Raw genomic sequence first — 25,530 nt, forward strand, 5'->3', positions numbered from 1 at the left:
TGACATTTTTACTTTTTTCTCAAAGTGCATAATGAAAAGAAAATCTTCCTCCTCTAAAATATTTTTATTTTTCTCCTTCCTGGCCCTAATACTCTTCAATAGATTTGCGTAACAAAAAGAGTCATGTGAAAGATATTAGCAGCTACATTTGCAGCCAAGTTCCCAGTTATAACTAATATACCTATTAGACCTATTAGTTTTTTGTGTTTTGGTCCAATATGGCTCTTTCAACTTTTTTGGGTTGCCGACCCCTGGTATGGGGTCTAACATACACGTGGTTGATTTAGCTCTATTGACGACTGAGGTCAGCTCAGGGAGGTCTACAGGGTCAAAGAGCAGCACATTATGTGACAATGTAAGAGTCCTAACCTCAAATTTCTAAAGATATTGACCTGAGTAAATAATAAAAGCCCTATAGGCTGGAACAGAAAGAAGTGGAGACGTAGTCAGTGGACTGTACCTTTGCACTTGTATCCCTGTTTGATGATCCCCCAGAGCTGGACTCAGGAGAAGAGCATATGTGGGAGAAGGACAGAGAAAATCAAACATAAACCAGACTCAGGCCCTTAGGAAGAGGGCCATATATATGCAGGCACTCGTGTGTTTCTGTTGGTGGTTGTTCTCAGCAGGTTCAGCAGGTTCAAACTAAAATCCCACATAAGAAACAGTTGGAATAATATGACACGTGCAAACAGATTCTCCCATCTCCTTGCAGACAGTATGAACCCAGGATATTTCATGTTTCTCTCTCATCAACTTAATTTCATTTGTTAATATACAGGACTGTCTCAGAAAATTAGAATATTGTGATAAAAAAACAAAAATGTCATACATTCTGGATTCATTACAAATCAACTGAAATATTGCAAGCCTTTTATTATTTTAATATTGCTGATTATGGCTTACAGTTTAAGATTAAGATTCCCAGAATATTCTAATTTTTTTAGATAGGATATTTGAGTTTTCTTAAACTGGAAACTCTTCATCGCTTCAAGTTCTCAACACCAGACATGGTTTGAAGTGTTGAGAACTAGTCAAACCTTTTTTGTGCATCTGTGGTGTACTGTGTATTAACAAATGAAAACATCAATTATCTTGGGTTCATACTGTTTGCAATGAAAGTCAAATAATCTGACTAGATCACTTTGGATTTGTTATCATTTTTTCTTTTATTTTCCATGTTGTCCTTACTTTATATTTGTATATACCCAAGCAACACCAGAGTGTAGGCTGGCTGGCTTCATGACTGGCCTGCAGTGTTTATGTCAATGCAGAAAGTAAAACTGAGGTAAGAAACCTCCAGTGAGGGGACTGAAATACTCACAAATCCTGCACAGTGTTCACAGAAGGTTGGCTTCAGGTAGGTCATCTCCTGAAAGTTGTGGATGAAACCCGGTCCCATCTTACACTGGAGCAGGGGATTTGCCCGCAGGAAATAAGCGATCATCTCATCCTTACTGATCAACCCATCCCTGGGAAAAACGTACACAGAGGAAGAGGGGGATGAGACGAGCACACAGTGAAAGAAGAACCACAAGCAGTTGTTTCTAGATCCAACCACAGAGATCCGTCCTGCTGCTCCTTATATAATATATACTGTAAATAAATATATTTTCAATAAAAAAAAAATTAACTTCAATGCAAAACAAAATTCAATCAAAGAAAAAAAGTGTTTGAATGCAAACAAATATTTGAGACTCAAAAAAATGAATTTGAACACTGTTTTTCTTTGATTGGAAATGTTTTCTTTGATAGAAGTTTTTTTGTTTTAAGCAACTTTTTTGATTGAAGTAGTGTTGTTTTGTGTTTGAGCCATATTATGGGTAGGACATTTGTGTCTTTATCATTTAATCAAAAAAGAAGTTGCTTTAATAAAAAAAAATGTAAAAGAAAAAAGTGTTTGAATGCAAAAATATATTTGAGACCCAAAAAATTGCATTTGAACACTTTTTTTTTTGGATTTAAAACATTTTCTTCGATTTGAAGTTATCTTTTTTTTGATTGAAGTGAAAAAGAGTTTTGAAGTGTTTTTTTTTTTTTATTGAATCATTTGGACACAAACATCCCGCAGTGGGCGGAGCTTCCCCATTGGTCAGACATGTTTGAGTGACAAGTGTCGACACCAACGTCTACAGCCCCCCGACTATGTCCAAAATGGTCTCTTTTGTTTGTGCTGCGTTAGTGCTTGTTTGTGCAGAAAAAATCGTTTGTGCTGCTTCAGTTTTTAAGATATAACGGGTTAATTATGACACGATGACGTCACGCAGCCCACCCACTTTGTTTCTGTCCATGGTCTTTTTTTTTATTGAATAATTAAGACACAAATCTACCTCCATAGAGCACTAGATGTCACCTACAACATCCTGATTACGAGAGAATGAATGCGAATGCTTCTCATCTCAGGTTGTGGGTCACGCTTGGGACATGGCTGCAGAGGCGGAGCTAGAGGGGGGGCCGGGGGGGGGTACTGGACCCCCCTGAAACCTGATTGGTCCCCCCAAGTGCCACCCCAGATGATTGACAGATCAGGGCACCGCGCACGTCTTGCCGAAAGGAGCCAGTTGCGTTTTGAAATCAGTGACTCCTGACTGCTATGTCCCTCCTGTACAGTAGTTGGCGCTATGTAGCACAAAGAGTTGTAATCCACCTTATTAGGAGAAGAAGAAAAATCGCCACAGAAGAGGAAGATTTGAATTAGAGTCAGACGTTATCTTTACTTGAGTGCCTGGAGCCAAATTTGAACTAAAAAACGGCTAAGAGATCGACAAACTAAAAAGAGGAGAAGGATACATATCCTTGATGGACAGTGAAGTCCTCAGTCACTTTTTAAAATCACTTTTGTGTTCAGATAGGAGATTGTTTTGCTACAAGCCATGGGTGCCAAGCTAACGTTAACGTTACATCCAACCTGATCTCACAAAAATCCGTGAAATGCCCACGACCTCTCACCACTATTTTCCGTGGTACCAACACGGAAAGTGGTATAATTCCGTGTGAGCACCACGGATATTGTACCTATGCGAAGTCAATGGGATCCGTGGTCGTGATATATACACGGATTATTACATTATCATTATGTATATATTATTCTTTATTATAGTGGCTAAGTTATGAGTTTTTGACGCGCAAGTTACTGTTTGTTACTGTCAGTTTGTAAAAGCATGTTTTTAACGCTGCTTTAATGGTGTTTTGATGATTTTTAACAGTATTTTAACGGCGAGTATTTAACCGTGTTTTCTAGTATTTAACGTAAATTTGAGTATTTAACCATGTTGTTTGCTGTCGCCATGACGACGGAGGTGGCGTAAGTGATGTGAAATTATTATTTTTAGCAAAAACCACAAGCGTTTCCTACTTCTAACCAATCATAAGTGATGCATTAACCTAACCAGACCTTAACCAGAGCGTCGCCCAGCCACAAAATATCATTTTTAATGGCTTTTGAACCAGAAAGTGGAGACAGGCGATATTTAAATTCATTGTTTTAACCATTCTCCCATTCCGTCAACCACAGGGAATTCCCTGGGCATCCCTTCTACGTCATAGAGTGACGAGCGTAGATCCTGATCACGTGACGAGTGCCTCGATCACGGATCTGTTTTTTTTTTTTTTTTTTTTTTCCCCGATCGCGGATGTGTGGTCATTGATTATTGTTGCTATGCACGTGGAAGTAAACTGTTAAATATATTGTGCTTTTGAATGGTAAATAATAAAATAAACCGTACACAGGTACATTTACAACTTATATTGAATCACTGTGAATACATCAGTCAGTTACACGACGTTAAATAAACTATCCTAAATAAACAAACATATTTACAAATCATCCCTATAAAATGTAGTTACTATTTCAGATGCACTACATACACACTACGCTCACTCCTATGGGCAACTCAGAAACATTCATGTTTTTGGACTGTGGGAGGACACCAGCGTACCCAGAGAAAACCCATGCAATCACAGGGAGAACATGCAAACTGCACTGAGGAAGACCCTGTCGGGATTCCAACCAGTAACCTTTAACCCGGGGGTCGGCAACCCGCGGCTCTTTAGCGCCACCCTAGTGGCTCCCTGGAACTTTTTCAAAAATGTTTTAAAATGGAAATAGATGGGTGGAGGGAAATATATTTTTGGTTTTAATATGGTTTCTGTAGGAGGACACACATGACACAAACATTCTTAATGTTTTCCAATGCTGTAAAAATGTGTAGAATAAATATTACATTTCAACATTTCTGTTAACAAAGATTTGTACGGAAGAGTAGGGAAAGGCAGGAGAAAAAATATTTGAGAGGGGAAGATTATTTTTTATTGTGCACTTCGAGAAAAAAGTCGAAATGTCGAGATTAAAGTTATTCTATGCAACTTCCTAGAGCTAGCAAGATTTGAAAGTGGCGCCTCCTCTAAGCCCCGCCCCCTCCCACGAGCGCTCCGTCCAAAGCCACGCCCCCACAAACACGAACGCGCATACGATTATTAAACATTTTGGACAGCACATTTACAGCCCCCATGTCTCATTCACCTGTAAGCGAGGCCGGTTTTAGGGGGGGCAGGGGGGGGCTGTGCCCACCCAAACGTGCATCCTGCCCACCGGCGTCTCCATCCCGGCCAGTGCCGGTGCGGCTGGCGGAGCGCTGCGGTGCCGTGCAGGCTCTAGAGCCACGGCGTACCCTACGGGCGTACCCTACGGGCGTACCCTACGGGCGTACCCTACGGGCGTACCCTACGGGCGTACCCTACGGGCGTACCCTACGGGCGTACCCTACGGGCGTACCCTACGGGCGTACCCTACGGGCGTACCCTACGGCGTAGCTGTGGCAACAGAGCCTGCACGGCAGCGCTCCGCCAGCCGCGTGGCTGGCGGAGCGCTGCTGTGCCGTGCACCGGCGCTCTCCGCTCTCGCCGTGATGGAGACGCCTACATCCCCACGGACCCCATACAGCTTCCAAGCCGGAGCTGCGGCGGCTCTTCACGGCTGCTGCCGCTCTTCGTGTCCCCGCGGGCTGCTGCTGGGCGGAGAGTCCTGCAGCAGCAGCCCGGATGGCTAACGGCTCTGCTCCCCGCAGAGGGGAGGGAGGGGGGTTACACTGGGACACTGTGAGCCCAGGAGGACCCGTGGGAAGTGGACACGGGGGGCTGGAAGCGAGTGCGCGCATAGGACAGGACAGGGCGGGGGGGCGTGGTTTAAAATGAAGGCATCTGATTGGTTCTTTCCCTTCCTGGACCTGGACCAATCCGTTTCATTCGGACCGAATGGGCGGGGCTTAGAGGTGCCTCTTTCAAATCTTGCTAGCTGATCAGGGATCAGGGATTTGTTGCATAGAATACCTTTAATGTTGAAATACAATGTCAAGAATAAAGTCAAAACTTTGCCTTTTTTCTCAACATTTTTACTTTTTTCACGAAATGTTGACGTTTTTCTCGAAATTGTACTTCAACATTAATCTCGACATTTCGACTTTTTTCTCGAAGTGCATAATGAAAAAAAAATCTTCCTCCTCTAAAATATTATTTTTATTTTTCTCCTGCCTGGTACTTATACTCTTCCAAAGATTTGCGTAACAAAAAGAGTCACATGGAAAGACATTAGCAGCTACATTTGCAGCCGAGGACCCAGTTCTAACTAATATAGAAATATGCAGCATGTGTTGTCTTCATTCTAAGGCTGATACAAGACTTTTCATTTTTTGCGGCTCCAGACATATTTGTTTTTTATGTTTTATGTTTTGTCCAATATGGCTCTTTCAATATTTTGGGTTGCCGACCGCTGCTTTAAGCTTTAAGCTAACAGTCACTGTAGATACTCACTGATCTTTGTCCAGAACGCAGAAGGAGTCGAGGAAGGGGAAGTTAGCAGCGATGCTCTCGAAGTCTTCTTGTGAAATGTAACCATCATGGTCATGGTCATAATTCCTGAAGACCGACTTGTAAAGAGAGGATAACACACTTAGTATAATAATTGACATCTGTGCATGTTTCTCTCTTCCACAGCATCATTTGAAGAGCGGTGTGGTCGTACGTACATCCACCACTTTGCGGATGTGTTTATTGACCACTGATGGATCTGGTTTGGTGGTGACACCAGACGCCCAGTCCAGCGGGGCCAGAGGCTTGTTGGTAATCGTTGGGGAGGTCGGCTGTGAAGACAGATACAAACGTTTTTAGCTGGGTCAATACAGCCTAACAAATCTTTCAAAGTTTATTTGACCAATGGTCATCACTTTACCTGAAACTTACCATTGATTTGGAGTTACGTGGTTCTCGCAGCAATGACAGCTCGTAAATCTCATCTTCTGTGTAATAAAGGTCCAAAGAAAGCTGAAAAAATACGTGTATTTTGATTTAAACTGCTCCAATACAAATGAAGAACTGTAAGATTTAGTTTAATACAGCCGAGTGAAGTTGGAGCGGTGACCCGGTCACTGGTGGTCATAACCTGCCATGATCTAAGAGGTTTGTAAACACTTAAATCAAAATTATTCAGATTAACGGTGGACAGTAACAGACTTGTGGAATCTCAAGATGGGTCGCGGGGCTGATAGTGATCCATTTTTTTGCAAACTTCAGTGCTCCAGTACTCTCAGGTCTTGCTTCTCCAAGATTCAATCGTTTATTTAAGAATATTTCTTAAGGCTTTTAGTATTGAAAACATTAAGGGCCCGATTTACTAAAGGTTTGCGTGTGTAAAAACATGTGCAAACTTGACAGCACCCGCAAACCAAAGTGCCAGCTGATCTACTAACAGCGTGCAAAGAGGACTGCGTCTCTCAAATGCGCAAAATAGCACACGCAATCCATTTAGTACTTTTGCCCTGATGAATAATCAATATGGGGCGTACCCGGCAGAAATCGCTAAATACTGGGAGGGGAAGATGCAAATTGCTCCATTTACCTCACGCAATGAGATTTACCAAGCCTGAAAGTTTTTGCGTGGATTGTGATTGCGTCTGTATTTAATACGTTCGAAAGGAAGGTGCTAATCTCCACATGCAAAAGGAGAAATATTTTATTTGAATGTTAAATCGAGTATTATTCAGCAAAAGGTTGCCACAGGAGGCACATTCATTTTTTTATTTGTGATAATGAATAAATCACGTGTTTTCATGGAGGAAAAAGTGTTTCTCATTGTGCGCCTATACTTGTTCTGCAGTCATACCCCGGTGTTGTGCCGTATTCAGCACCCCTGCCGTGAAAAGAACCCCCTCGTCTGACAAAAATGATATTCTCATTCCGTGTCACGTTCATGTTCTGTTGTCCATGTTCTGTTTAGCGTCCAGTTTTGTGTTAATGATTCATGTTTAAATGCGCTCATGGATTCGGGTAAAAAAAAAGAAAATCGGGTAAATGGTTATTGATGTCATTAATTAATAGCCTGCTTACTGTGTTGTCTTCCATAATATTTGTAAATATATATAATATAAACTCCTAAGTATGTGTTTGTGTGAGTGTGTATATATAAATATATTGAAGTGTCAGTGTGTTGTTTTTTTTTCTTGGTCTACTTATCATTGAATATACGAGGGGGTGCTTTTCACGGCAGGGGTGCTGAATACAACAATTTGCCTCTTCCACTAATATCTCTAACTCCAACTCGTCAAATTTCATTTTGCGCTTGCAACTATATCCTGCTTTCCATCCACTCTCCATGGCGCAAAGTTTGCGCCGCAAACCGTAAGACACGCAACACCTCATTTAAATACTGCTGTTTGCACCTGTTATCAATTGCGCACGCAATCTTAGTTGATCACCCGCAAAACACACAACAACAGCACGCGCAAACTTTTTCAGTGCACACGCAATTTAGTACTCTTTATTTAGGATCTTAGTAAATCGGGCCCTCAATGTATCTAAAGAGACAGTCTCAACATTTCTTCCCCACTATTTCTGCATGTGACTCTGGGCATTTCAATTTGTGGGTAAAAGCTTAACGGTCCAATATTTGTACAGTGGGGGATTGGTGCATACCTGTCAAGTTTTGGATTTAAAAATAAGGTACATTTTCCTCCACCCGCTGTCCCACCAGGTTTACAAGAAATCTAAAATATCTACCTGTCAACCACTTACAAACTACAATTATGTGCTCAGAATCTGATAAATCTACCTTTTTTTGACACTGAAATGCTGTGGACATTCCTACGTATGTAATTCCTACAATAGATCCTAAATGAAAACACAAGTGAATTAAAGCACATTTATTCTTTTTTTTTAAATATATTTTCAGTTTATATACACATTCATTTTCTTCAAGTGAAACATTTACATTTTCTTTTTATTTGTCATTTCCACTCATGTTGCTCTCTGGCTGTTCCCGGTGCATGTTGGACTCCGGCAGGGCTGCCCTTCGTCACTGGTACTGTTCATAATTTTTATGGACAGGATTTCTAGGCGCAGCCAGGGGCCGGAGGGGATCCAGTTTGGGAACCCCAGGATTTCATCTCTGCTTTTTTGCAGATGATGTTGTCCTGTTGGCTTCTTCGGACCGGGACCTTCAGCATGTGCTGGGGCGGTTTGCAGCCGAGTGCGACGCGGCAGGGATGAGAATCAGCACCTCCAAGACCGAGGCCATGGTTCTCCATCGGAAAAGGGTGGCATGCCTTCTCCGGGTGGGTGGAGAAGTCCTGCCTCAGGTGGAGGAGTTCAAGTATCTCGGGGTCTTGTTCACGAGTGAGGGAACGATGGAGCGGGAGATTGACAGACGTGATCGGTGCAGCGTCCGCAGTTATGTGGTCGATGTACCGGATCGTCGTGGTGAAGAGGGAGCTGAGTCGAAAGGCGAAGCTCTTGATTTACCGGTCAATCTACGCCCCTACCCTCACCTATGGTCATGAACTTTGGGTAGTGACCGAAAGGACAAGATCGCGGATACAAGTGGCCGAGATGAGTTTCCTCCGCAGGGTGGCTGGACGCTCCCTTAGAGATGAGTTTCCTCCGCAGGGTGGCTGGACGCTCCCTTAGAGATGAGTTTCCTCCGCAGGGTGGCTGGACGCTCCCTTACAGATGAGTTTCCTCCGCAGGGTGGCTGGACGCTCCCTTAGAGATGAGTTTCCTCCGCAGGGTGGCTGGACGCTCCCTTAGAGATAGGGTGAGGAGTTTGGTCACCCGGGAGGAGCTCGGAGTCGAGCCGCTGCTCCTTCACATTGAGAGGAGTCAGCTGAGGTGGCTTGGACATCTGTACAGGATCCTCCTGGATCCTCCCTAGGGATGTGTTCCAGGCATGTCCCTCCTCCCTAGGGAGGTGTTCCAGGCATGTCCCTCCTCCCTAGGGAGGTGTTCCAGGCAGGTCCCTCCTCCCTAGGGAGGTGTTCCAGGCATGTCCCTCCTCTCTAGGGAGGTGTTCCAGGCATGTCCCTCCTCCCTAGGGAGGTGTTCCAGGCATGTCCCTCCTCCCTAGGGAGGTGTTCCTGGCATTTCTCTTCTCCCTAGGGAGGTGTTCCAGGCATGTCCCTCCTCCCTCCTGCCTGAGGGGTAGGTGGCTCAGTTGGTAGAGCCCATGAACCTGAAGGTTAGTGGTTCGAACCCTATTTCCTCCTGTGTCCACCAAAGTGTCCTTGGGCAAGACACTGAATCCCCCGGTTGCTCCCGGTTGTCAGGCCAGCGCCATTGTGTGGCAGCTCCGCCGACAATCGGTGTGTGAATGTGTGCGTGTGTGGGTGAATGTCTACAATGTAAAGCGCTTTGGGGCTGTAGGAGTACAGCTGGAAAGCGCTATATAAGTGTAAGCCATTTACCATTTACCCTAGGGAGGTGTTCCAGGCATGTCCCTCCTCCCTAGGGAGGTGTTCCAGGAAGAGCTGGAGGAAGAGCTGGAGGAAGAGATGGAGGAAGAGCTGGAGGAAGAGCTGGAGGAAGAGATGGAGGAAGAGCTGGAGGAAGAGCTGGAGGAAGAGCTGGAGGAAGTGTCTGGGGTGAAGGAAATCTGGGCATCTCTGCTGAGGCTGCTGCCCCCGCGACCCGGGAACGGATAAGCGGAAGAAGATGATGCGGATGGATGGATGGATGGATGGATGGATGGATGGATGGATGGATGGATGGATGGATGGATGGATGGATGGATGGATGGATGGACGGACGGATGGATGGCTCTGGCATTGACTGACTGATTACATGTTTCTGTGCCTCCAGCTGCTGCTGCTGACGGACATCGCTCCTTACCCGGTGAAAGACACTAAAATCGCAGTTACACATTTTTCAGAATGCGTAACTGAGCCCCATCCTGCTCATCTTTAGGAAAATAAATTTGGTATCCTATTTTAAAGAGATATTTACACGAAATCTTTTTTGGCAGAAATTATTTGTCGTTCCGAGTTTCTTCCCTTTGTTGCCACTAACCTAGTGAGAACTGCCACCATGGCTACAGCAAGCAGCAGTTCTCGCGAGGCCAGTGACCACTCCGTTTGGAGATGCACAGGAATGCTGTTTAAAAATGATTACATTATCAAAATGGGAAATTTACGGGAAAATACTAAAACGGGAGGACAGCGGGAAAGAGGGGTAAAATACGGTAGTTTCCCAGCTAAATTGGGACACTTGACAGGTATGGACTAGTGCAAAGTCCTCGTCTCCAATACAACCTCTTTCCAGCAGTTTGGGAAATCTGGAATATTAGTTGTCTGCCGAAGAAAAGGTAACCAAGCGTCCTGTAGCCTGCCCAGAGTGAAACATCACGAGAACCGTGTTTGGAGTTGTTTCTCATCTGAAGTTGTGAGTTCAATTATACTTCTATCCAAAAACACTGCTGTGAAGAAAGAACCGTATCAAAGTGTCCTTCAGGGAGCAACGTCGCTCAACAATCTAGTGTTGGTCCATCCATAGAGGCTCAGAGATCCTGGTTGCAGATCTCAGCAGGACTTAGGGAGCTTTCACATCTGTCCCATTTGGAGCAGTTTTCCGAAACAGGGAGCGTTTCCCCCTAAAGATCGATTGGTTTGGTACATGTGAACACAGCAATCACGCTGATGTGGGACAAAACAAGCGAGCCGAGGACCCCTAGGAGAGGTGGTCTCAGCTCGCTTCCATTCCATTCCTGCTCCTGCAGAGCCGTGCTGTTGTCATGGACCAAGTATGCACTTTAGCATCGTCTTGCTGAAATATGCAAGGGCTTGCCTGACAGAGACGTCGCCTGGATGGGAACAGATGTTCTGAAACATTATCAACTTTCAGCGCTGATGTTTCCTGTCCAGATGTGGAAGCTGCCCACCCCGTAGGCACTAATGCAACCCCGTACCACCAGAGAAGCAGGTTTTTGAATGAAGCACAAGCGGGACGGTTCCTCTCCTCTGTAGGCCGCAGGACATGGCGTCCATGGTTTCTAAAAACTATCTCAGATTCGTATCAATCCGACCACAGAACAGTTTTTAATTTAGTCTCGAAGCACGTTAACTGAGCTCTGGCTCAGAGTGGATGGAGGTGTTTCTGGTTTAGTGTTCATGAGTGGGCTCTTCTTTGCATGTGTGGTGAAAATATTAGTCTTAGGCTGCTTTCACACCTGGGAGCAACGTCGCTCAACAATCTGGTGTTGGTCCATCCAGAGAGGCTCAGAGATCCTGGTCGCAGATCTCAGCAGGACTTAGGGAGCTTTCACATCTGTCCCGTTTGGAGCAGTTGTTCCGAAACAGGGAGCGTTTCCCCCTAAAGATCGGTTGGTTTGGTACATGTGAACACAGCAATCGGGCTCAGATGCGGGACAAAACAAGCGAGCAGAGATCTCCTAGGAGAGGTGGTCTCAGCTCGCTTCCATTCCAGACCTGGAGCGGTTCGTTTGCAGTGAGAACAGAATCCACACAGAAACCCACACAACTCACTCATAACTGTGGTTCAACCTACATAGTTGTTGTTTTTCCCAGAAGAGGAAACTCCTTCCGCGTTCATTTCTGACCAATGAGAGAACAGTTGGTTCTCTCATTTGTTAACAGCTTTGAACCGCTACAGACGCTTGCCTTGTGAACACAAACGCCACAAACGAAAAACAAAACAGCTGTATCGATTTAGCCCCTGAATCGGAACAAAACAAACGGGCCACAGGTCTGAAAGACCCCTTAATCTCATTTTAAACCCAGATCTTAAACTCATCAAGAACCTGGGGTCAAACGTCAAAAAGCATGTGGGCAAACAGAAGATTACAGATTGGGTTCAACTCAGCCGGACTGCTACAGCAAGAACAGATCTCCATCAGTCAGAATTGAACCCAGAAAATGATGTCCAGTTTGCCAGAGTGAGATGCAGAAGTTCTGAAGAAGAAGGGTCAGCACTGTAAATATTAACATCCGGTCTCTACAAATAATAGCAGTGACCAAAACACCTGCAGAAATACTGCAGGAATGACATAGCAGCAGTTAAATGCAGCCTTCTGTAAGCTTTAAATATCCACTGGACTTACATCAAATACATCAAAACACAACAATAAAAAACACTTTTCTGAACTTATCAATATGACTCTGTCCTTCACAGGATAAGTAACATGGATCACTGCAAAAACTCAAAATCTTAAACTTAAAACAAGACTCATCACTGGAAAAAACTTTCACCTGTTTCAAGTAGATTTTCACTTGAAATAAGTAGAAAAATCTGCCAGTGGAACAAGATTTTTTTGCTTGTAATAAGAAGATAAATCTTGTCCCACTGGCAGATTTTTCTACTTATTTCAAGTGAAAATGTACTTGAAACAGGTGAAAATTGTCAAATAAGTTATATTTCTGGTGTTATTTTTCTGGTGATGACTCTAAATGTTGAAATAGCAGTAAAACCACATTCATTGATGAAATGACATAAGGGATGGAAAGGGGGGATGGCAGTTTTACAGGGGGGATGATTTGGACCGTTTTTATTTCAGGGGGGATGCCATCCCCCCTCATCCCCCCTCATCCCCCCTCAACTCCAGTACTGGTTTTGGATAATCTAAAGTTAAACTCCATTTGTCCAGTAGCATGTGTTTCTTCCTCACCGTCAGCAGGTAGATGAGGTCCATGTTGGGCTCCACCTGGGCGACGGCGCTCTGCAGGGACACCAGCTCAGTGAAAGTCATATAGAGCTGGTGCATCTTCACCAGGTTCAGCTCATTCCTGTCAGCCACCCAGTCAGGGAACACCACGTGGACTGCAATCAGGTCCTTGAGGTGCACGCCCAGGATGGGGATCTTGAATCCCCGGCACTTGTTGAAGGCCTTCCGGTAGCAGGAGTAGTTGTTGTTGGAGGAAACCAGCTCTGTCATCTCGCTCCAGATCTGGAGCCACAAACATTTGAGACATCATGGGGGTTAAGACACATTGTTGTGGTGGTTGATGTACTGTAGCATAGATGACTGTCTCAGAAAATTAGAATATTGTGATAAAGTTCTTTATTTTCTGTAATGCAATTAAAAAAAAAAAAGTCATACATTCTGGATTCATTACAAATCAACTGAAATATTACAAGCCTTTTATTATTTTAATATTGCTGATTATGGCTTACAGTTTAAGATTAAGATTCCCAGAATATTCTAATTTTTTGAGTTTTCTTAAGCTGTAAGCCATGATCAGCAATATTAAAATAATAAAACGCTTGCAATATTTCAGTTGATTTGTAATGAATTAAAACCTGAATATTGGGTCATGTAAACGCTAAACAGAATATCCCCATCAAACGGAACAGGAATTTGTTTTCTGCACATGTTCTGTTCACAAGGAATCCTGGTCTTTTGAGTCCAGGAAGTTCTTATAAACACGGAGAAACCAAGACCAGGAGGAGACTAATCACTTCATAAATGTAATGAAGGATATGAACATTTCTGCATTTGTAGACGCTAGAAAGTACCGGGATAGAAGATTTACAAGAAGGTGAGAGAAAAGTTGCGCAAAGCAGCATTTGTTTTGAATTTGGATACAGGAAGAAGCAGAAATGACGGGAATTGCATCATCACGTTCTCCGTGCGTCGCTGGTTGATCCAGATATCCTGAATGATTAGTTACCATGTAAACGGAATATTCCCAATGTTTCAGTAACCGGAATATTAGCAATTATTCAAATTTTGACTGCATGTAAACGTAGTCAGTGACAGAATGTGTTCAGTCATCCATGCTCCACCAACACAACTCCGGCCAGGAGCCGTGCAGTAGAACCCGGGGCTGATTTACCTTCACCACCTCTGGGGCCAGGTAAGCATGGGTCTCCTTGAGCCGAGAGATGGAGCTGTGGCTCAGTCCTCCCACCACCGCCATCAGAGTGTTGAAGTTCTGCAGCTGCAGCAGTTTCTGAACACAACACAGACATGCTCAAATTCCACTTTAACGTCTTCATTAGAAATCTAATCACAATAGACGGAATGCACATGACGTCACAGATGCAACTTCACAGCGGGTTATGCCCACTGAGTGACAGAAAGACTGAGTGTCAGAAAGACTGAGTGACAGAAAGACTGAGTGACAGAAAGACTGAGTGACAGAAAGACTGAGTGTCAGAAAGACTGAGTGTCAGAAAGACTGAGTGTCAGAAAGACTGAGTGTCAGAAAGACTGAGTGTCAGAAAGACTGAGTGTCAGCGTAAACTTTCAGTTTGAGCAACTGGAAAACATCTAAAATGGGAAAGAGCTGTTGTGCGATCGACTGTACTCATAGATTTAGCAAGAAATCAGAGTTATCGTTTTACAGACTGACGAAAAATAAGCTTAAGAGAGACAAATGGATCGCTGCAATTCACAGAAACAACTGGATTCCAGGACAGACACATGGATTTGTGGTTCCCATTTTGTATCAGGTAATGTTGGATTTTTGGGTAGCTAACGTTAAACGGTCAAATCATAAAGTTCGGTGTCCTCATCACTTTAATTTCTACAACAAATCCTGCCTTGAAGTCGGACCAAGCATCAAGTTTTTTGTAAGCCTTCAAGCTTTGTTTCGGCGTAGAAATTAAGTACATATAAATATCAGGAAACTGGATTTGTGGCCAAATATTAATGTCCATGGACCACTGGTTCTTGGTAACTGTACCAAATATTAATGTCCATGGACCACTGGTTCTTGGTAACTGTACCAAATATTAATGTCCATGGACCACTGGTTCTTGGTAACTGTACCAAATATTAATGTCCATGGACCACTGGTTCTTGGTAACTGTACCAAATATTAATGTCCATGGACCACTGGTTCTTGGTAACTGTACCAAGTAAAGTAAAAAAAGTTAAAGTACTTGAATTTATTCATTCATTCATTCATCTTCTCCCGCTTTATCCGTTACCGGGTCGCGGGGGCAGCAGCCTCAGCAGGGATGCCCAGACTTCCCTCACCCCAGACACTTCCTCCAGCTCTTCCGGGGGGAGTCCGAGGCGTTCCCAGGCCAGCCGAGAGACATAGTCTCTCCAGCGTGTCCTGGGTCTTCCCCGGGGTCTCCTCCCGGTGGGACATGCCTGGAACACCTCCCTAGGGAGGCGTCCAGGAGGCATCCGGTACAGATGCCCAAGCCACCTTAGCTGACTCCTCTCAATGTGGAGGAGTAGCGGCTCGACTCCGAGCTCCTCCCGGGTGACCGAACTCCTCACCCTATCTCTAAGGGAGCGTCCAGCCGCCCTGCGGAGGAAACTCATCTCGGCCGCTTGTATCCGCGATCTTGTCCTTTCGGTCACTACCCAAAGTTCATGACCATAGGTGAGGGTAGGGGCGTAGATTGACCGGTAAATCGAGAGCTTCGCCTTTCGACTCAGCTCCCTCTTTACCACGACAGTCCAGTACATCGACCGCATAACTGCGGACGCTGCACCGATCCGCCTGTCAATCTCACGCTCCATTGTTCCCTCACTCGTGAACAAGATCCCGAGATACTTAAACTCCTCCACCTGAGGCAGGACTTCTCCACCCACCCGGAGAAGGCATGCCACCCTTTTCCGGTCGAGAACCATGGCCTCGGTCTTGGAGGTGCTGATTCTCATCCCTGCCGCGTCGCACTCGGCCGCAAACTGCCCCAGCACATGCTGGAGGTCCCGGTCTGATGAAGCCAACAGGACAACATCATCTGCAAAAAGCAGAGATGAAATCCTGAGGTTCCCAAACCGGATCCCCTCCGGCCCCTGGCTGCGCCTAGAAATCCTGTCCATAAAAATTATGAACAGGACCGGTGACAAAGGGCAGCCCTGCCGGAGTCCAACATGCACCGGGAACAAGTCTGACTTACTGCCGGCAATGCGAACCAGACTCCTGCTTCGATCATACAGAGACCGGACAGCCCTTAATAGAGGGCCCCGGACTCCATACTCACTCAGCACCCCCCACAGAATGGCACGAGGGACACGGTCAAATGCCTTCTCCAGATCCACAAAACACATGTAGACTGGTTGGGCAAATTCCCATGAACCCTCGAGCACCCTGCGGAGGGTATAGAGCTGGTCCAGTGTTCCACGACCGGGACGAAAACCGCATTGTTCCTCCTGAATCCGAGGTTCGACTATCGGCCGTAATCTCCTCTCCAGTACCCTGGCGTAGACTTTCCCCGGGAGGCTGAGAAGTGTGATCCCCCTGTAGTTGGAACACACTCTCCGGTCCCCCTTTTACTTGAATTTACTTTAAGCTTATTTTAATTTAAGCTATTTTTTATCAATTTTAATTGTATTTATTATTTTATTGATTTAATTTGCCTGAAGATGATTATTTTGTACTTTTGTCTGTTTGAATGGCTGTGTTAAAAAAATAAATCAGACGTTACTCAACAGTTACTCAGTACTTGAGTAGTTTTTTCACCAAGTACTTTTTTACTTTTACTCAAGTAATTATTTGGATGACTACTTTTTACTTCTACTTGAGTCATATTATTCTGAAGTAACAGTACTTTTACTTGAGTACCATTTTTGGCTCCTCTACCCAGCTCTGACTATGACACGGCTGCAAAGTCCAGGCTGGGTCGTGCAGACCATGTCGGAATGTCTGAAGCTAAACAGCATCCTGTCTGTACCGTCGGACTGCCATGCCAATACACTCTGATGCAGTGTTTGCTTCGTTCCTTCCAAAGTTTGAGACCAATCCCTTGACTTGGTATTGTTGTAGATCGTTGGAGATGTACAACAGATGTTGGGATCATTAGTAGATCAATACAAATGTCTTCAAAAGTAGTCTATAAAACTCTCTGCAGCATGTTATCATAGCAGATAACCATGTTAAAAGCTTTCTGCATCGACCCTGGACAGTCTTGGCGCTGCTGATCAGGCGGCATTAGTGATCCGTTCCTGCAATACAAGTGGATACATAATGGAGAAGCTCTTTGCTTCAGAAGATGTTATGAAATTATTATCAATTCACTCTGTCATCGCTCAGTGCTTCATGTTTTATGCAAAATATGAAGGACTGAATGTATTTATTTGCTCGCATACTGGGTTGTATCAGTCTATAGGGCTCATGTAGGGCTGCAAAGCAGCTGAAAATCACTGGTTAGTTTCTATAAACTTTAATGAAACCTTTCATGGGAAGTAAATCGGGATCATTTTGGAAATTTTCCACTTTGGCAACTTTCTATGGAAATTAAGAGTAATGCATATGAATGACTTTACCTTGACGTGCGAGCAGAACACTATCGCCAATGGATTATTTTCACCCAACAAAAAAGCGAAATATTCATAAAATGTATATTTTCCCTATGAATTAAAAATTACAATTCTGAACAAATAAAGGCCCGGTTTCCCAGATCAGTTAAGTAGTTCTTAACAGCGAAAGACTTCTTTCAAACCATCTTAAGGAGCCTGTGAAAGAACTACTTAACTGTTAAGAACTACTTAACTGATCTGGGAAACCGGGCCAAAGTCAGGGAGTAAGAAGAGGGAAGGAGAAGAGGGCCGAGAATAGCAGGGCTGCAGAAAACTCAAAAGTTCGGACACGTACATATTACAATAACCTTTCTTGAACAAGTAAGACTTGAATCAATCTAAAGCCCTTTGGATATCCACCCCGTTCTCCAGGCAGGACTAAAGGAGCTGACGGTGCACTGTGTGGAAGGTAGCTGGAGCAAGGCTTCTTGTTGGCTAAGAGAACAGCATTAAAAACCCTCAATAGCTCCAACTCTGGACTGTGGCAGGTTTTAAAACCAGACTGGAACACCTCAAGAGTATTGTTCCCATCTAAATCCAGATCCAGAACGCAGAGTCCTTACAAACACCAGGACCAGCGAGAAATATATATTTTACTTTCATAACATTCACTCAGTGAATGTACATAATCACTCGCTTGCTCGTTGTTGCGAAGTCTTTTCAGATCTCGTCAGAATAAAGGCTGATTTATGGTTCCGTGTTACACCAACGCAGAGCCTACGGCGTAGGTTATGCGGCGACGCGGACCATACCCTAAGCCGTAGGCTCTGCATCGATTTAACGAGCCGGCAGGCTGTTCCCATCCCGAAAACGTCTGATCAAATTTCTTAACAGGCGTTATTTGGATAAACTGAGCCCAGGTTGGGGATCTTAACGGTTACTTTTACGCCTGAAAAAATATTAAAACTTAATAAAGTGGCATATTAACAGCTACAGAGGAAATTAAAACAGCTTCTATCTCTGGGCTTCCTGATATGGTGTGACGTATGTGCAAACGTAACTACGCAGTGGCTTACGTACCCGAACGTAAACCACGCAGTGACGTAGCAAGTGGTGTCCCAATCCCTAGGGAAGGTTACAAGGGCCCTACTCATTTTTAGGGTGAAGTGGTAGAAAGTAGGGGGTGTATTGGGATTGGCCCTGAGTCCTGGTCTTAAGAACTATAAGTCTGGCATAAATTGAGTCTATCTGTGACTGTAAGTAGAAGTGTTGTCGTTGGACCAGGAGAAGTATAAGGATTTCAATTCCCAGAGACCCAGAACATTTTAAAGGCATTTTAAAGAGGATGGTAGCAGTGCAGTATCAGAGTTTGTGAGGTGAATCAACTCTCTAAAAGTGGTCAAACTCAAGTGCTCTTCATGTGCACGGCTTGTCTGCATTACCTGAGCCACATGGATGTATTTGGTGATGACCTCTGCACGAGTCTGAGGCGTGAGCTTGCTGAGCACCATCAGCTGGACCCACTGAGAGACGCCGTTGAACAGAGCGATGGAGCGCTCCAGGGTCGGGTTGTCCACCAGACAACCATGCACCACGTAACTCTGGTAATCAGTGAACTGTTGATGAAAAGCAATTATTAGTCAAGTGCCAAGCCATCAAATTATTCTTCAAAGCCGTAGACACTTTACAGGTATAAGTATTCCAATAATATCTCTTTAAGCCCAAACAGGCAAAAAAAAAGAAGGCATTTGGGCTCAAAAAGTCTGTTTGTACCGATTGAAATGCTTATGAACTGACAGCATGTTGGTTTCCATTGGAGGCAGTCTGGGGTAAAACCTAGTAGGCTGAGATTGTTTTTGATTTGATTTGATTTATTTTATTTTTGTACATGTAAAAAAGAAACAACACTTCATGAGAAGTTTAAGAAAACAACAACAAAACAAAGAATTTCATCCTTTAAAACTTGCTATCTTGATTTACATGTGCCAAAAAAGGAGTAGGAAGAAGTGTAAACTTATTTAGTCCTACCCTCATTCACTGATCATTTAACCTGTATTTATAAATATTCACACACTGTACTCACACTGCTAAATATTATTATTATTATTATTATTATTATTATTATTATTATTATTATTATTATTATTATTATTATTATTATTATTATATACTGTAATTATACATGCATACATACATGCATACATACATACACATAGTTGAATATTTCTATATATTTGTACACACACGCCCATATAAATATTTATATAAATATGCTTATTTACACTATATATATTGTGGCAGGTTGGAGAGATGGATGGAACACGCACCTGTGTCCCATCCGCCTGAGTGGCTGATTCTCTCCACCTGCCTGCCTTATAAGGCGGAGCTGGACAGCAGCGAGGGGTCGGAGGAGCTGTGTCCTGGGTGATGCTTGTGCACATGTGGGTGTGAGAAATAAAATAAGGATCTGCACGAAACTCTCTGTCTCTCCGTCCTTCGGTCGGGCCCCCGTGGCACGCACCCTGCCACATCTGGCGCCCAACGTGGGGCTTCGAAGGGCGGAGGAGGGGACGCATGGAGCGGGCCCTGGACGCGCTCGCCCAGGCCATGGCGGGCATGACGGCCATGTTCCGGGACCAGGGCGAGCGGCAGCTGGCCGCGATGGAGGCGCTCGTGGCCGCGGGGAGACCCACCCCTGCGCCAGCAGCGCGGGAGGAGCTGGCGGCGACGGCTCCCAAGACGGCGGGACCGACGGAGCGACCCATCCCTGCACCCCGTCTGAGGTTCGCCGCGGCAGCGCTGGTAGCGCCGCAGCTTTGGGGCCGCGAGGCAAAAGCTGCGGGCCGCCAGGCGACGGCTCCTGGGATGGAGTCAGCGGCGGAGACGGAGGCGGAGTTGGCTGGGGAGGAGGCTGCGGAGGCGCAGCCTCCAGCGACGGCGGGTCCCGCGAAGACGGGGGCGGACCAGCAGCCCGCGCAGGGCTGCGTCGCGGAGGAGGAGGAGGCGGTCCCGGAGGCGGACCGGCAGCTGGCGCGGGGCCGCGTCACGAAGGAGGACGTGGTCCGGGACGCACCAGCTCCAGAGCGGGGCTGCGCCGCGAGGGACGCGGTCCTGGACGCACCGGGTGGCCCGAGGCCACCATGGGCCCGGCCCCGAGAGCGTCTTCCCCGGCGGGCGGGCCGACGCCGGGGGCGACCCCCGCGACCGTGCCGCAGGTCAGGCCGACGCCGGGGACGACCCCCCGACCAGGAAGCCCGGAGGGTTCCTCTCCCGCTCCGAGGGGGCGGGGGGGGGGAGTAGGCTCGGCCGGACGGACCCCGGCTCGAAGTTGGCGTTGGGGGTGTGTGGCAGGTTGGAGAGATGGATGGAACACGCACCTGTGTCCCATCCGCCTGAGTGGCTGATTCTCTCCACCTGCCTGCCTTATAAGGCGGAGCTGGACAGCAGCGAGGGGTCGGAGGAGCTGTGTCCTGGGTGATGCTTGTGCACATGTGGGTGTGAGAAATAAAATAAGGATCTGCACGAAACTCTCTGTCTCTCCGTCCTTCGGTCGGGCCCCCGTGGCACGCACCCTGCCACATATATATATATATATATATATATATATATATATATATATATATATATATATATATATATATATATATATATATATATATATATATATATATATAATTTGCATCCCATTTCTGTACATAAATATAAACAGATCTACCCGTTCACCCAATAGTATCATATCAGGCCCCTAAAAGCCGCTAAACCCCTTTCTCTTTGTACCTCGTGAGAATCATGTTTTTATATTTGTTTTTAAACTGGTTAATGCTTGGACATTGTAACCCGCATCCTCCTCTCCTGGTTGTTGCGTCATCGTAACAATGTTGGACCCACTAGTGGCGCTTTTCCACCACTAGAACCTACTCAGCCCGACTCTCCTCCACTCGGTTTGGTTCTTTCCCACTAGGGGTCTAACGTGCCATCATCACACTACAGACCACCGATTGGTCGGGGGGTTGGAGTCAGACGTCTGAGTCAGGAGGAGGAAATCAGAGAAAGAGACTCTGACAGATTGTGGTTCATTTTATTCAACCAGCAACGGCAGCAAAAGTCTGTTTGATCCAACTCTGAGGTGCAGATGTTCATAAACCTGGTGCTGAGGAGAGAATTAAAAAGATCTAGACGGAGATAAGGAACGACCAGATCTACCAGGAGCTCTGTCTCTTCATAGCTGCTCACGGCTCCAGATGACTTTTCAGCAACACAGAGACAAACAAATAAAAATTCAAAAGCGTTGCCGCTTGAAGTTTCTCTTACTCTCATTTTTTAACTTGATATCAAACACAAGCCACAGACCCAGCAGCACATCTATCATCTCCTCCAGGTTCTACATCTTTAGTGTTGTTGTCTTCTTCATTTAGATCACACAATCAAATACGTCACAGCAGCTTCTCCAACCTCCTACTTCTGCTCCAGGTGATGAATTGTAGTGGAAAAGAAACCAGGCCGAGTTGAGTCGAGCCGAGTAGGTTCTAGTGGAAAAGTACCATAAGATCCACTAACTTGGCAAACTACCACTCCATACCACTTGGTGGTGGTAATGCACCACGTTTGCTGTTTTCTGAAAGCCAACAGACACAAGGAGAAGAAGATGACAAAGAAGGAAAACTTTGACACCGAAGTCAGTGAGGTGGTTACGCTGAATGACATGAGACGGCTTGAACGATGGTGACATCACAGCTGAATAAGGACGTGTCTTGCTAACAGCACAACCAATCAGTCCGAGTCAACACCAATACTCATTCAGCAGTCTGTCCAACTGCACTGAAGACAAGAACCTGTTCAGGTGCCATTCCTTATGATGGAGACACACACCAACAGTCAAATCAAACTACCCCACACCTCTGCTAATGGAAACCCACCTATAGGGAAATCTGTTGCTGTCTTGGTGATGTTACAAAGAGACACTTCCACCAGTGATGTGCTATTGTGCAAAGGTTTGACCAACTACGAGCACCAATGTGCTCTACAAGTGTCAAGCCTTTTTCATTTTCCCGCTACATTTCTTGTAGAAAAAAGTTCATATTATGACTTAAAAGCAACAGGAGACATCTGACAAAAGTTCCTGTAAAATGGACATAACTAATACAGTGATAGAAAGATGAATAAAGTGGATAGTGGCTGTGATGTCACATGCTGAGGATAGTTTCTATTTCATGTCAATAAATACGGGTTGGTCCAGAGAACACAGTGTTTAAGTAAGGGATAATGCCCGACGAGGTGTACATTAACATTAACCTCGAAGGCCATTATCCCGCTTATACCACGGTCACTTACCAAAAAACATAAATATTAAATCAGTTATTCATGCTTTAATGTGTTTTCAGTGTAAATCATTAGTTTTATAACAACCACAGCTGAGCGGCTGAGCGACTATTTAATCTCTCGTCTGCAGCCGTTGTAACCTGGTAAGTTACAAAGTTTTTAACAAGCCGTAACTCAGTTTCCTTGGTAACACCTGAGGGTCTGACTAATACCTGGAACAATCACTACCGTCCCATAAGGTCCTTAATGGACACAGTGTTGATTCTGCAGTAACTAGGACGGACCTGAGATACGACTTAGCAACGGGTGTCATGGTTTCTCAGTTTGGGATATGTTTTTACCTGATCACTCACTCTCCTGTCATTTCAGATCCTGCCACCCTCATCAGCCAGACAATCGACTCATTCCCCTCACCTGTGCTTCCCCGCCCATCTCCACACCTGGTTTCCATGGTGATCAGTTCCCCTTTATATACCGGCCCACTTCCACATGCCCTCTGCCAGATTGTCTAGTGTTCATGCCTAGCTTTCCAGCATTCCTTAGTCTGTTTGTTTCTGCCTGCCTGATACTTTGCCTGATTCCCGGTTTTTTGATTTTTGCCTGCCCTTTTGGATTTGTCGGCCTGATCTGCCTGTCTGCCCGGTTTTTGACTCCTGCCTACGTTTGACCTGATTAAAGCCTTTTGGACTCTGATACTCTGTTCGGTGTTGTGCTTTTGGGTTTTCTGTCTTTTTGAGCCGTGACAACGGGAGACATTCTTTTCTCTCTTCTTCTGCATCCCAGTCATCAAAATTGTTAAATTCACCAAATAAATCAAAAGAAATTACAAAATCCCTCATGTCGCCCGTCCTGCGGTAGTCGGCTCTTCTTCTCTGAATCTCTGTTGCCATGGTTGCCACCTGGCAGTTGATCCAGCGCAATTATATTAAAGTTATCATGGCAATTTGACCAAACTTGTTTTCTAGGTGTAGGTTATCACTTTTAATGTAGACCTGCCAGCCAATCAGAATCGAGTATTCACACAGACCGTGGTATGATAAAAAATTAATAACCATCTGGAGTTCTGATTAATTTGACGACAGTGCATGTGTCCACGTGTGATGGTTCATCCAAACCAAGAAGTTGGGGCTATCTCTGGACAATGCTAACATGAGGCTTCTTTTATTCACAGTAAGGTGAAGAGTCATGCCGAGGCCCACACCTTCAGCTGCCGTCCATGATACAGGCATGTCTGCCGGGGAGCAGGCCCTGGGGAGCAGGCCCCGGGGAGCAGGCCCTGAGTCTCCGGCTTTCCTACATGTCTGTTCATCTACAAGGGGTTTATCAGTTTACCTGAGCAGTTTAACACCAGTGCCCCTCTTTTTGTTTAATTTCAACAAAATTCCATGAAAACTCCCACCCCATCATGGAAAACCGTTAAACTATTGGGGCTTTCCCACTAGCACCTACTCAGCCCGACTTGGCTCTCCTCCACTTGGTTTGGTTCTTTCCCACTAAGGGCCCGATTTACTAAGATCCTAAATAAAGAGTACTAAATTGCGTGTGCACTGAAAAAGTTTGCACGTGCTGTTGTTGTGTGTTTTGCGGGTGATCAACTAAGATTGCGTGCGCAATTGATAACAGGTGCAAACCGCAGTATTTAAATGAGGTGTTGCGTCTTACGGTTTACGCCATGGAGAGTCTGGATGGAAAGCAGGATATAGTCGCAAGCGCAAAATGAAATTTGACGAGTTGGAGTTAGAGATATTAGTGGAAGAGGCAAATAAACACATTCATGAACTACAGCAAAGAAATTTAAACATTACCAAAAGAAACGCAATATGGGAGAAAATCTGCAATAGAATAAATGCAGTTGGAAAGACAAAAAGAACGGCAGATGAGGTTAAAAGAAGGTGGCAAGTGTAAGGCGAAGAACTAAAGAAAAAGTGGCCTTTAATAAAACTTTGGCAAACAAGACAGGTGGAGGGCCTGCGGAAGAGATGCCTCTAACCAGCATTGAGCAGCAGGTGTAGCTCACCTTCTGCGAGGAGCAGATAACTGGGATACCGGGGTATGACACACTAGCCAACTGCAGAACAGGCGCACAATAAGAAACACTTTTTTCTCCATGAAAACACGTGATTTATTTATTATCACAAATAAAAAAATGAATGTGCCTCCTGTGGCAACCTTTTGCTGAATAATACTCGATTTAACATTCAAATAAAATATTTCTCCTTTTGCATGTGGAGAATCCTCACCACAAATTGAGCCATCCCCACCCCAGTCCTCAAATCAGGCACCAACAAGCATCCCTGCAGAGCCTCAAAAGCGGCCAGTTTATGAGGACATTGACAGAGCCATCGGTGCGTAATGCTGGGCAGATTAGCACCTTCCTTTCGAACGTATTGAATACAGACGCAATCACAATCCCCGCAATAACTTTCAGGCTTGGTAAATCTCATTGCGGGTGGTAAATGAACCAATTTGCATTTTCCCCTCCCAGTATTTAGCGCTTTCTGGCGGGTACGCCCCATATTGATTATTCATCAGGGCAAAAGTACTAAATGAACAGCATGTGCTATTTTGCTCATTTGAGAGGCGCAGTCCTCTTTGCACGCTGTTAGTAGATCAGCTTGCACATTGGTTTGCGGGTGATGTCCAGTTTGCACACATTTTTACGCATGCAAACCTTTAGTAAATCAGGCCCTAGGGATCTAACGTGTCGAGTAGATACTTTTCTGTATCTATTCTGC

The 25,530-nt window shown here is 45.1% G+C and overlaps 1 protein-coding gene across 5 annotated transcripts in view; it reads right to left on the reverse strand.

Moving 5' to 3' along the window:
• rasgrp3 (RAS guanyl releasing protein 3 (calcium and DAG-regulated)) overlaps window positions 1-25,530 on the reverse strand; it is a 115,853-nt gene that overhangs the window by 7,418 nt on the left and 82,905 nt on the right. For all 5 annotated transcript variants that reach the window (XM_061745333.1, XM_061745334.1, XM_061745335.1 and 2 more), the window contains 8 exons: window positions 18,919-19,092; window positions 14,109-14,225; window positions 12,941-13,219; window positions 6,238-6,318; window positions 6,024-6,137; window positions 5,809-5,924; window positions 1,325-1,472; window positions 461-497 (listed from right to left, as the gene is read on the reverse strand). In XM_061745333.1, coding sequence (XP_061601317.1) covers window positions 461-497; window positions 1,325-1,472; window positions 5,809-5,924; window positions 6,024-6,137; window positions 6,238-6,318; window positions 12,941-13,219; window positions 14,109-14,225; window positions 18,919-19,092 — 1,066 coding nt within the window. The remainder of the gene's footprint in view (window positions 1-460; window positions 498-1,324; window positions 1,473-5,808; window positions 5,925-6,023; window positions 6,138-6,237; window positions 6,319-12,940; window positions 13,220-14,108; window positions 14,226-18,918; window positions 19,093-25,530) is intronic.

This window comes from Cololabis saira, chromosome 17 (assembly GCF_033807715.1).
Source record: "Cololabis saira isolate AMF1-May2022 chromosome 17, fColSai1.1, whole genome shotgun sequence".
In the NCBI taxonomy this organism is placed as follows: Eukaryota; Metazoa; Chordata; class Actinopteri; order Beloniformes; family Belonidae; genus Cololabis; species Cololabis saira.